The sequence below is a fragment of the Mobula hypostoma genome, chromosome 15 (assembly GCF_963921235.1).
Source record: "Mobula hypostoma chromosome 15, sMobHyp1.1, whole genome shotgun sequence".
Lineage (NCBI taxonomy): Eukaryota > Metazoa > Chordata > Chondrichthyes > Myliobatiformes > Myliobatidae > Mobula > Mobula hypostoma.
The window spans coordinates 44063254-44077004 of NC_086111.1; the positions used below are offsets into that span (position 1 = coordinate 44063254).

At 39.1% G+C, this 13751-nt stretch overlaps 1 protein-coding gene across 3 annotated transcripts in view; it reads right to left on the reverse strand.

Annotated features, from left to right (window-relative positions):
• The window catches only part of slc25a26 (solute carrier family 25 member 26), a 246116-nt gene that overhangs the window by 215498 nt on the left and 16867 nt on the right, over nt 1–13751 (reverse strand). For all 3 annotated transcript variants that reach the window (XM_063067949.1, XM_063067950.1, XM_063067948.1), the window contains exon 3: nt 4479–4588. In XM_063067949.1, the coding sequence (XP_062924019.1) occupies nt 4479–4588 (110 nt within the window). The remainder of the gene's footprint in view (nt 1–4478; nt 4589–13751) is intronic.

Genomic DNA, 13751 nt, shown 5'->3' on the forward strand with positions numbered 1-13751 from the left:
AAAATGGACCAGATATTGACACCCAGGAACTTGAAAGTGCTCACTCTCTCCACTTCCAATCCTCCTTCGAGGACTGGTGTGTGTTCCCTTGTCTTACCCTTCTGAACCCCACAATCACTTCTTTGGTCCTACTGATGTTGAGTGCAAGGTTGTTGCTGTGACACCACTCAACCAGCTGAAACATTTTGCTCTTGTACATCCTCTCATCACCATCCGACTTTCTGCCAACAATAGTTGTATCATCAGTGACTTTATAGATGGCATTTAAGCTGTTCCTAGCCACACAGTCAAGGGTGTATCCCCTCTGATTCAATAGCCTGATGGTTGAGGGGTAATAACTGTTCCTGAACTGGTTGGTGTGGATTCTAAGGCTCCTGTACCTCCTTCCTGAAGACAGCAGTAAGAAGAGAGCATAGCCTGGATGGTGGAGGATCGCTGATGATGGATGTTCTTTGTACATGTGCTCCATGGTAGGGAGGGCTTTACCCATGATGGACTGGGTACATCCACAACTTTCTGTAGTCTTTTGCAGTTCAAGAGCATTGGTTGAATGCCCTAGTGAGTGGACTTCCATTGATTCTGTTATATTTACTATTATTGTTGAGTATGCCCACAAGAAAATGAACCTCAGGGGTGTATATGGTGACATATGTACTTTGATAATAAAATCTACTTTGATGTTTGAACTTTTGTGATGCAAGGCCACACATCTATGAAAGTCTGCCTAAGCTTTGGATGACATGCTAAATCATTGCAAACTTCTAAGAAAGTAAAAGGCTGATGTGCTTTCTTTGTAATGGCACTTTTGTGCTGGACCCATGACAGATCCTCTAATCCTCAGATCCATTAACACCAAGGAATTTAAAGCTGCTGACACTCTCCATCTCTGATCCCCCTGTGAGGACTGGCTCATGAACCTCCAGATTCTTCCTCCTACAGTCAATAATCAGTTCCTTGGTCTTACAAATATTAAGTTTGAAATTGTTGTTGTGGCACCGTTCAGTCAGATTTTCAATCTCCCTCCTATATGCTGATTCATTACTACTTTTGATTCAGCCTATGACAGTGGTGTCGCAGCAAACCTGAAAATGGCATTGGAGCTGTGCGTAGCCTCACAGTCCTAAGTATAACACAAGTAGAGCAGGTGGCTAAGCACTCAGCCTTCTGGTGCACCTATGCTGTTGGTGATTGTGGAGGAGATGCTGTTAGCAATCCAAATTGACTGGGGTCTGCAAGTGAAAAAAATCGAGAATTCAGTTGCACAAGGAGATATTGAGGCCTAGGTCTTGGAGCTTTTTGATTAGTTATGAGGGAATGATAGTATTGAATGCAGATCTGTAGTCAACAAAGAGCATCCTGATGTATGAATGTTCACTGTCCATATGATTTAGAGTTGAGTGAAGAGCCAATGAAATAGCATCTACTGCTGACCTGTTGTAACGGTAGGCAAATCGGAGCAGATCCAAGTAGCTTCTCAGGAAGGAGCTGATATGCTTATCAGCAACCTCTCAAAGCACTTCATCACAATGGATTTAAGTGCTACTGGACGACAGCCTTTGAGGCAGATTACCACGTTCTTCATGGGTACTGGTATAATTGAGCCTGTTTGGAGCAGGTGGGCACCTCAGACTGCCAAAGTGAGAGGTTAAAAGGTATCAGTGAACACTCTAGCCAGTTGATCAGCACAGCACTTCAGTACTCACCTGGGTACCCTGTCTGGGCCAGATGCTTTCCGTGGGTTCACCCTCCTGAAGAATGCTCTCACATTGGCATAAGAGACCAAAATCACAGGGTTATCAGGGGTTGGGCAATTGGACAGATTATGAAGAGGATCAATATATCAGAATGGTGGAAAAGTTTCCCGAAGTCAAAAGACGTAGATGTTGACCCTTAGTGGGTCAACAGGAGTGAGGACTGTGCAAAAGATGAACAGCAGTGTAGTAGCTTCCAGTTTGACAGGCAGCTCATTACTCAAAAGACTAAAACACTGTTGTAGCTGGCTGCTCAAGTAAAGCCTTTGCAAATTAAAATTCAGAAATAAATAGGTTAGCTGGACATGATTATTCGTCTCATTACAATGTTAATATCAGAATACTCATGTTGCCTAATGGCACAGGAGAACATTTGACCAATCGAGTTTTTCCACTAGCTCTCATAACAAACCCTCCAACTCCATTCATTTCCCTGAAATCTACTTCTCTCTCACATACTCATGACTTTTCTCATCATACACCTAATTTATGATGGGTAATTTAAAGTAGTCAATTAACCTACCAATGATACAGGAGGAAATAAAAACGCCAGGGAGAAACCCATGCAGTCACAGGTACAATATGCAGACTTGAAACAGTCAACACCAGAGATCAGCAAAGGCAGGTCATTAATCAGTCAAGCTGCAACACTACCTGTACATCATTGTGCCACCCAGAGTTCGTATCCCAACTACTACAAAAACCTAAATCTTCAGAATGACACACAAAAATTCCACAGCTGAAGTAATTTTATAAACTTAAGAAATGTATTGTTCTCGATAATATCATGCTACCAAAGAAACCACCTAAGGCTCACTTAGTAAGTAATTAAAACAGACATTGTCTTCCTTTATTAACGCAAAGCATTTTGTTTTAAGCAGCTTTTTGCATCCAAAAATTTGTGGTTGAGTTGACATGTCAAGTTAAATGGTTGCCAATTGCTTTGCCCTGTCATGTCACAGAGTATTTTCTAGCATGTCTTCAGGGAGAATAGGGTTTATAAATGCAAGTAAGCGATTCACTTCAACTTGACAAATGAGCTCTCTAGAAATACATACATGGAATACAAATGAAGTTAAACCAGAACAAGGATCCGTGAAAAATATGGTGCTGAAGGAATAACAGCAGCGCAGTATCATAACCCTTTTGAGATTCACTTTTGCAGCAAAACATTTTAGATAGTTTCTGCAAATACAACAAAAACACTACACATGGTTTTCATTTCAAAATTAGTAATAATCTACAATACTCAAATATGCAGCCATGAAACTTTTTATGTATGAATCTTGTTCCTGACTGCTCGTGTCAAACTGGGACACCTGAATCATAGGGCCAGAACCTTGGTGTAATAATAGTCACTGAAGTGATTACGCATATTGAAACACTTGAAGTCATGATTTTGAGATCAATATGTAGAGTGCCTCAGGCACATCTGAAAATAAATAAAATTCAAAAGCTGAGGGAAAACAAACACCAAATAATTACACACGTACAACTGACTTTGACATCAATTATGTCTGGATTTTAAAAAAACATGTTCTTCATTTCAAGATCGGTAAAAATCCCATGACTGAACCAGAATTTCAGCTCTTTATCCACCACCAGTTAAATCAACCAGCCAAATCATATTTCTGTGCATTACAGCATATAAATGCATCCTGTAATTCTTTATAAACATGACAGCAACACAAAATATTAAAGCAAAAAATGTAAACACATGAGATATCATATTTTCTTAGCAGTGCATAGCAAAGAAACTGACATAAACCCTCTTACTCTGATGCATGGCAAAGTATATTAGCTTCCAGTTTAATAATTTAACTGCAGATTTTCAACCAGATTTTTAAATCTATTCATGGTTTTCTTATGTCTGGAACATCCTCCAGTCCTTTAACTCTCAGATCACTGTATTCCTCCAATTTGGGCCTTCTTTGCCCAATCCAAATTTAAAATTAAATTATGAGCAGCTGTCTAGTCCTGCTGCCAAAATTCCCTTCCTAACTATTTTTTTAAAAATCCTCTAAGATGCTTCTTTAAATTACCTTCTGCACAACTTTTGATCATCTTTTCCAATAGTTCAGTATCATATCTTACATTTATACAAATAAAACCTAAACTCTTTTATCCAATTCCATCAACATATCCATCTATCTACCCATTTATCTTTGCTCATACACTCATCTTCCTCTTACATCCATCCATTTTAACTGCCCTGCCTGAGTGTAGGTTCTACATTTCAGTCATTGCCTGAGTGAAGAGTTATGAGTACAACTAAAAAGGATTTTATTTTATTTGAGTACTTAAGGCAACTTTTTCTGGTCTTCTCAACAAATTAAATTCTTTTCCCTTCCATTTCAAAGCATTTCATAGTCTTGAAGACCTGTATCAAGCCATCCCCTCCAAATACTCTATTAGATACTCTATTAGATCCTGAGCAAGTTCAATGCTTCCCGCCCCCCCCCACCCACAATTGTAATAATCCCTAGTTTAAATATTGAGGGAATCTATATTTTTAAAAAATCTTCCCCAATGCAGCAATCTTATTATGACATCGCTGACTGCACTCTTCCTCCAAATATGATGTAATACTCCATGTAAATGTTAGTGACAACTACTGTCAAGTAGTAAAGATAATTTCTTCATTTTAAAAGTGTTATTAAACTTACTATTTTTAATGAACTGACTCATTTTAAACTTTAATATAAAGTGCAAAAATTCAAAACTCACCAACTCTCCTAAAGAAGCAGCAAACATATGAATAAGTGGAGCCTCTTTAGTAGATAGCAGTGGACCCAGCACAGACTTTGTGCACTCGTAGGTTACAAAGAAAAGAGCAGCTGAAATTAAAGATATACAAAATTTGAAGATTGAAATCAGTGGAAAATTGAAGTGTGATCAAATTACTCAAAAAATAATTTCCAGTACACTCAAAGATTGAACTTTGAACATTCTGTGATTAACTCATTTAAATTTGAACACATCTTCTTCTTCATGTGCCTTGCGCGTTACACGCCTGGGTGACCATAGCTTTCCACATCCAACGGTCCCATGCAGCGTCAATGATATCTCGCACACTTAGATCTGTTAGTTCTTTCACAGTGTCCATATATTTTCTTCTTTGCCTTCCTCTTCCGCGTTTCCCAGGCCTTGTAATATAAGGCATTCTATTTCTCCCTTTCTGGTGACATGGCCCAGGAATTTAAGTTTCCTCTCATTTAATGTTCTCATTAAAGAGCTTTTTGTATGGGCACATTGGAGTACTGTCTCATTAGTTACCCTATCTCTATATAATATTTTCAGCATTCTTCTAAGAAACCACATTTCTGTTGCTTCTAAGTTTCTTTGGCGTTCTGGTGTTATAGTCCATGTTTCAGAAGCATACAGCATGATTGACCAGATGTAACATTTTAGGAGCCTAAGCCTTGTTGTCATAGAAATGTGTCTGTTGGTAAAAATGGTTTCATTTTTTGGAATGCTGCCTGGCCTGCTGCGTTCACCAGCAACTTTTGCGTGTGTTGCTTGAAATTCCGGCATCTGCAGATTTCCTCGTGTTTTCATTTTTGGAAGTTGGTTTTGGCAATGGCAATTCTTCTTTTTATTTCTACTTTACTTCTAGCATCTTGTGATATAAAGCTACCAAATTAAAGCTGGTCTTTTGTTCAATTGAACACATAACTCTTAAAATTGCATCTATTTCATCATTAAAGTATAAATCAAGAACATTTGACTTTCAAAAGTTTCACTCAAATTTAATTCTAGCCTCTCTGCACTTGGCATATGCCATGCAGAAATTAAATAATATATACCATTATTAATTAACATTATTTAATGTCATCTTCTTATTTCAAAATAGTGGTCTTTTCTTTGAATCTGGATGATCTATATAATGTCGGTGGTACTAGCATGGTATTAAACTGCAGCTGGCAATGAAATAATGTTGGATTGGATGGCTTCTGACTAATTTTTCATATTTTTATACATTAAAGTGCAGGAAATAAAAACAAGAAAAGATTTAACTGCATTAAATTAATTTTCACTTGCAGCAAAAGATGATTGAGCAGACTAACATATTTTACATTACCTCTAATTTTCAACAAAGTTACAAACAGAAACAAATGTGACAAGTCAGAGCATAAAATTATGAAAAAGATTCATGTCAATGCAAGATAAGGACAAAATGTAAATTTTAGTTGTTAAAATAAACTTGGAGTAACTTAAAAGAAAAAAATAATGCACACGCTCAAGATTTGAACACAGGCACGTTGTACAAGATTGCCAACTTGCTGCCTGCGTGCAACAGAAAACAGAGCATGATTAATTTTGAAAAGCATGTAAGCAAGGAGTACAAGTCTCTGACACATTTCAACCTGATAGTGTGGATAAGGGCTAAGGACAGTGGAAATTTCACATTGACAATAATATTTGCAGCATAATGATGAATAATATTACACCACAGTTCAACCATTTTGGAAAAATCACTATTATCAATGCTTTGAGCCTTTGATCACAGAATGATATACACACCACTGTCGCACAGGAGCAACTGAACATCATCAATAGCAATGTACTTTTTTAAAAAAGGATTGTTAGCAACTACTATATGACATGGAAGGAAGAAATTTGTAATCCATTTTCAACAACTTAGCCAAATGGAATATATAATAGAAATTTGATATGAAATCAAAATGCTCCTTAAAAGTGCAAACACGAGGAAATCTGCAGATGCTGGAAATTCATGCAACACACACAAAATGCTGGTGGAACGCAGCAGGCCAGGCAGCATCTACAAGAAGTAGTATAGTCGACGTTTTGGACTGAGACACTTCGTTAGTCCTGACGAAGGGTCTCGGCCCGAAGTGTCGACTGTACTTCTATAGATGCTGCCTGGCCTGCTGCATTCCACCAGCATTTTGTGGGTGTTGTTCCTTAAAAGTAATTGTCTCAAATATGTTTTCTTGTTAAATGTGCTCACTTTAGTAATGATTCTGCGCATCTTGGAATCAAGTTCAAGTCTAGCCACACATTACTGTAGTCCTTGAGACTGAATTATCAGATAAAACTCAAAACCTAGTTCCATTACTGTCTTCAGATGGATGTAAGTAGATTACACCAGACAAAAGACCAGTGTACCTTATGGATTGTGGGCTGCTGATCATGAAAATCACCATGAAATTTCCCCATCACACACCATTTTATTTTTAAATCGCCTATATTTGATATTTCAATTCATAATTCAAGTCAGAATAATTAATGCCAAGATTAAGGAAGGCATTTTTGTTATAGAACACAGAAATCTATAGCACATTACAGGCCCTTCAGCCCACAATGTTGTGCCAACTCTGTAACCTCCCCTAGAACCTGCCTGGAATTTCCCTACTGCATAGCCCTCTATTTTTCTAAGCTCTATGTACCAATCTCAGAGGCTCTTAAAAGACCCTGTTGTATCCACCTCCACCACCACCGCCCACCGCATTACACGCATCCACCACTCTCTGTGTGAAAAACTTACCCTCGGTACATATTTCCAAGCACCTCGAAACTATGCCACCATGTGTTAGCCACTTCAGCCCTAGGAAAAAGCCTCTGGCTATCCACATGATCAATATCCCTCATCATTTTATCCACCTCTATCAAGTCACCTCTCATCCCCCGTCGCTCCAAGGGGAAAAGGCCAAGTTCACAACATATTCTCATGAGGTACGCCCTCCAAACAAGGCAACGTCCCTGTAAATCTCCTCTGCACTCTCCCTATGGTATCCAGATCCTTCCTGTAGTGAAGTGATCAGAACTGAACACAGTACTCCAAGTGGGGTCTGACCAAGGTCTTGTATAGCTGTAACATTACGTCATGGTTTTTGAACTCAATCCCACGGTTGATGAATGCCATCATACGCCCTCTTAACAACACCATCAACCGGAAACACACTATACGCCTTCTTAACAACATTGTCAACCTGCGTTTTATTTTCTCCCCCACCCCTCTCCCACTCCTGCAGTGCTGGTTCACAAATCAAACAGGTCATCAATGTCAAGTAATTTGAAGAACCTCTAGTGGGGCCAGAAAAAAAAAAATCACATGGAAAGCATTCAAGGATGTTGCTGAAAATTTTCTTGGCAACTACCGAGCACCAGACTACGTGCAGCTGGTTGACAACATGCTTCAAGCATACAGAAACGTGAAGTGCAATCTGTCACCAAAGATTCATTTTCTGCATTCCCATTTAGACTCCTTCTGTGCAAATCTTGGCGCTGTCAGTGACGAACATGGTGAAAAGTTTCATCAGGACACTGTGGTCATGGAGAAACAGTATCAGAGCAACTGGAATCCATCAATGTTGGCTGATTATTGTTAGACACTTAAGCGAGAAGCCTCAGACACTGGGTACAGACGAAAATCATCAACAAAACATTTTTATTTTAGTTGAACTACTGCAGCGTCAGCACTGCTATGCAATTCAGCACATTATATTCAGTAACAGTTAATTTATTGTTTCTCCAAAATCCAACATGATACAAGTAGTCTGAAATTATATTTGTGTTCAGCTTCAGGCAGTTTATCACAAACAAAAAGTCTGAGGAAGCAACATTTTCAAAAAAAATTGCTGTCCAGTCCAGTGTTATATGAGACAATTAATTCAAAAGAATGGAGAGTTCTCTTGGCATTGTTGCCAATAAAAAAAACACATCAAGCCATTTATCACATTTTACCCACGGAGCAATCTATTGCCAATTTTCCAAATTTTACAACAGGGACTAAAATTACATCTAGTATACAAATACTTTGAGAAATACAGTACACGAGAAGACAATATAAATGCAAGCTGTTCATTCCAAAAGCTTTCCCAAGTGATATTAAATAGGAAGCCCCCATGTAGAAATAGCGACATACATAGAACTACTTGTAGGGCTCATGGGTTTGGGAAGTCCTGGTACTTTGGCAAGTTGTTGCAGTGTTGATCCTATAGCTCACACACACCACAGTCATGGCGAGGTGAGGGCGGAGAGAGCAACTGCTCAAGATTTGCATAGTGTGCAGATCAAATTGATTTGTTATGGATGGTATTGAGCTTGAGTGCTGTTGAAGCTGCATTCATTTAGGAAAGTGCAGAGCACCAAGATGAACGAATAGCTTTGGAGAGTCAGGAGGCAAATCATTCATTGTAGAGTGTCAAGTGTCACACTTGCTGTAATAACTATAGCATTTGTTTAGTTGATTCAGTGACAGCAAAATAGTAACTAATGAGAGAGATATGTCAAGGAAAGATAAAAAGCCCTGCACTTGGAAATATTGACTGCTTGCTACCTTTGTGTGGTATGAATATTAATTGCCCCTTATTACAATATGTCTGAACACTATGCATTGGTGTGCTTCATTCAAACAGGCAGCAAATGCAACCGAACACCGATCAATCAGTACCCCAAGACACAGGAGCAGAATTTGGCCATTCAACCCATTGAGTCTGTTCTGCAATTCAATCATGACATTTATTATCCCTCTCAACCCCATTCTTCTGCCTTCTCCCTGTAAATGACACCCTACTTCACTGGTCCCCAAACTCTGGACCGCGAAGCATGCAGGGCTACAGCAGTAGCCGGAGCGCACCCAGCACATCTTTAAGAAAAAAGCCAAAATAAACACGTTAATTAATTAGGTGCCGCCCGGCACGTAAATATCAGCCCAGATCAGAGGCGATTGCCGATTTCACTTGCTCTATGCGACGTTCACTCCTCTTTCCAAGGCGCTGGAGCCTTTAGCTGTTCCATTGTTTGGACAATTTAAACACCAGCCCAGACAGGCTGAAAAGACAGGGCTATCAGGAGCGAGGTGACATGTTGAATCTACACAAACTTCTAATAAAGTGTAGGCACTGCCGTGCTTTCTTTGTAATGACAGTTACGTGCTGGTCCCAGGACAGATCCTCTGACACTTTTCAGAGAGAGAAACATCGATCCTTAATGCCGAAGAATTTAAAGTTATTGACCTTCTCCACCTCAGTTCCTCTAATGAAGACTGGCTTCTGGGTGGCACCTAATTAATTAGCTTGTTTACTTTGGCTTTTTTCTTAAAGATGTGCTGGGTGCGCTCCGACTACCGTTGCACCCCTGCATGCTTCGCGGCCCGGTATCAGTCCACGGCCTGGGGGTTGGGGACCACTGCCCTACTTAACCAAGAACCTATAAATCCATTGACTTGGTCTCCACAGATGTACTATCCTCTGGCTAAACAAAACCCTCCTCATCTCTGTCTTAAAGAGACGTTCTTCTAATCTGAGACTTTGCCCTCCGGTCCTTGATTCCCCCACTACTGGAAACATTCTCTCCATGTCCACTCTAACTAGTTCTTTCAATATTTGGTTGGTTTCAATGTCACCCCACCTCATTTTTCTAAACTCCAGCAAGCACAGGCGTAGAGTCATCAAATGATCTTCAAATGTTAACACTTTCATTCCAGCGAACTCTTCTGGGCTCTCCATTGCCAGCACATCCTATCTTTGATATGGACCCCAAAACTGCTTACAATAGTACAAGTGCAATGTCACCAATGCCTTAAAGCCTCCGCATTACATCATTGCTTTTATATTCTCCTCCTCTCCAAATGAATGTTAACATTGCATTTGCCTTCCTTACTACTGAGTCAACTTGCAAGTTAACCACCAGGGAATCCTGCACTAGGGCTACCAAATCCCTTTGTATGTGATTTCTGAATTCATTCCCTGTTTAGAAAATAGTCTGCACCTTTATTCCGTTTGCCCAAGTGCATGCCCACACAGTATTCCATCTGCCACTTTTTTGCCCATTCTAATGAGTCCATTTTTATATCTGACTTCATGGCAGCAGGGAGATCACCAGCAAGGCAACTGAAAATGCCGGACACAAGACAACAGTCTGGCCAACAACAATTACAATGATTCCATATGCATGACAAAGCTCGAAGTAAAATCAAAAGCAGCCACTTTGATCTCTGGAATTCTGGTATTTATTCCACGCTTAGACCATGACTGCTAAGGTCATCTGGTGCTGTGGCCCTGACAATATCTAAACTAAGCAGTGAACACATCAAGGAATACGTCAACAGCACCGCCCACAGTAGCTGATGGCTATAAAAGACTGATGGAGTAATGATTAGCTGAATTAGACTTCTACCACTTTCTATGGTAAACTTGGCAACTACATTATCGTTTAGATGCTAGTTGTTCGATTTGAAGTGCTATAAATTTTGCATCACCAGTCCTCAAAAAGTAGGTGCATATTTGGGACCTTATAAGTTTTGTTGCAGCCAATGTGCTTGGCTTTTTCAAAGATTCAAAGTACATTTATCAAAGTATGTATGCAGTAAACAACCCTGAAATTCATCTTCCCCACAGCCAGCCACGAAACAAAGGAAAACATCAATACCCCCCATGGGCATAAAAAGACAAATCGTGCAAACTGCAACAAAAAAAATGTGAAACGCAAAATCAAGAGACCAGGCATATTTCTGTTCAGCTCAGTGTTACCTGTAGGCCGCACCGATTCAAAATCAACCAAAATATCAAGAAAAGTAGTGACCGGAAACACATCACAGCATGAACTACAGAGTCCAATCAACAAAACAGTGCTGATTAAACCTTGCTCTGGCACCAACCTCGGACAGCATTCAGGGAAAGAGACCATTTGAATGCAGAGACCTTCCTTAGGGAGCAGTGAGCGAGAGGCTGGTCGACGGTGCTGAACACACACTTGCCTCGATGATTTCAATCTTCCTCAGCACTTTAGTTGGCGAGAGTGGTGAGGAATGGAGTCCATAATGGGCTCACACCCTCCACCTCCAAGCTCAATGGCCCCAAGACTCATGGAGACAGCAATGCACCAGATCGCTCAATCAGCTCAAAAACACAACCAAAATGTAGATCACGGGCACCGAACAGTAGATCACAGCCTCCAACAGTAGCAGAACCGCATTTGGAAGAAAAAGATGTAAAAGAAGTGAACAGTAGTTTTGTGAACCATGGGGGGGTGGGGGAAGTCACCCTTGGCAGTGTTGTACGCTACCACCATCTTCTTTTGGATTTCATGATTTTTGTGTTAGTAAATCAGATTTATGGAGGACTGAAACTACTATGAATAGGAGCTTATATGAGGCTCAAAGAGGATCATCCACTCAGCACTTCTGGCTGATTATGGCTGTAAATTCTTCAGCCATGGATTTTCAAAAACACGCCAGCTTCTTTCATCTTTGAAGATGAGTGTTCATCATTAAAGGTGGGTTGGCTAGGCTCCAATTGTTGGAATCAGTTAGCTGTCTGTCTATACGATGTTGCCTCTCCTCAAAATATTTCAATGTAGTTTAAGTTGAGTTTGGTGCTGCCCCTGGAATACCTTAGTACACTTCTCGATAAATTAGTATCTACCATTTACACTGATGACGATAGGACAGAAAGGGATTTACCAGATTATAAGATTACAGATTGTAGAAATATATTTCTGCTGGCAAAAATAATATAGATCAGTTTTGAAGTGAGAAATGAGATAATAATCCACCCCATTTAACACAAATGTGACACTTCATATTGTACTGGAGAATTTTGTCACGCTGAAAACAGCTATTAAACAAAGCACTCACAGCAAGCAATACAAAATCAAAAATTAATCACCCTGCAGTAAAGAAATAAAATACACATTTCAGAACTGACACAGCTGATATGCTGCATTCAAAGAATTTTAAATTATTTGCAATAAGCCCTTATTAACTTACTTGTAATTGTATTAGTTACAAATTTTTGGCAAAAGTGTGTCCTGAAACTTAAGGAATTGTCTTCTCTAATTCAATAAAACTGAAACAAAGTGAGTTTTTGAACGAAAAATGTTTGAAAAATAGAATAAACTAAATACACCAGGCAAGTGATGTCTGCAGTTAAAAGTGGTATAAACTCAAAATTTCTATATAATATTGCCATATCTATCTATTACTGTATATTAAACTGAAGCAGGCTTGATAACTGTAGTCAAAATATGTGGAAAAATTAAGCGGTAAAACTGCACAATTAATAAATGGAAAAGGACAGAGGATGATAAATAAACTATAGGCCCAGGCAACACACACTATTTCAAAACAATACAGCAGAACTTTGACCACAGCAGACAGCCTAATCTGATTGCAAATAAGAGTATCATTTTCACGTTGTGATTCAAAGATTTATACTCATTTGTTTAGTTGCAATTGTAAAATCTCCTATGAAACAGCATAGTCGGTTAGCATTTTAGAACTTAGCTTAGAACATTAAAAAATATTCTTTGAACTAACAGCAGTAATGTGAAACATAAGTACCACAAAATCAGCTTCCTTTAACCGTTGTGCATATCGCATATACAGGACAACGTTGACATATAAAAAAGGAACTGAAAATGACTCTTGAAAACATTATGCATTATTTACAGCTTGCTTGTGTACATGATTTTACCAATTTGCATCATTTAATACATTTCAAAGACAGAATTGGTGTTCTAGCTACTTAAAATGAAATACCATTTATTTTAAGAGCCTTGACAAAGAGTGCATGCAATTCATGGACATTCTCCTGCCTAATTAATTTAATTGTGGACAGGATCTGCAGCCATATCAATGACTTTAAAACCAGTGCAAAGGATGGCACAATTTATGCCAGAACTAACCCAAAGAAATCAGAATACTATTAACAAGTAGTAACTATTCAGCACATCAAATATGCACTGGCTCCTTTGAATAGCAATTTTCTTCACACTATTTTCAATTTCTTCAAAACACCGAAGTTCAAAGTAAAATTTATTATCAGAGTACATATACGTCATCACATACAACCTGCAGGCATGATCAGCAAATCTACAAAATAATAACTATAAACAGGATCAATGAAAGAGCAAGGAGAGCATAGAAGACAACCAACTGTGCAAATGCAAATGCTAATATATAGCAATAAGTATCAAGAGCACACAATAACAAGATAAAGAGTCCTTAAGGTGAGACTACTGGTTGTGGGAACA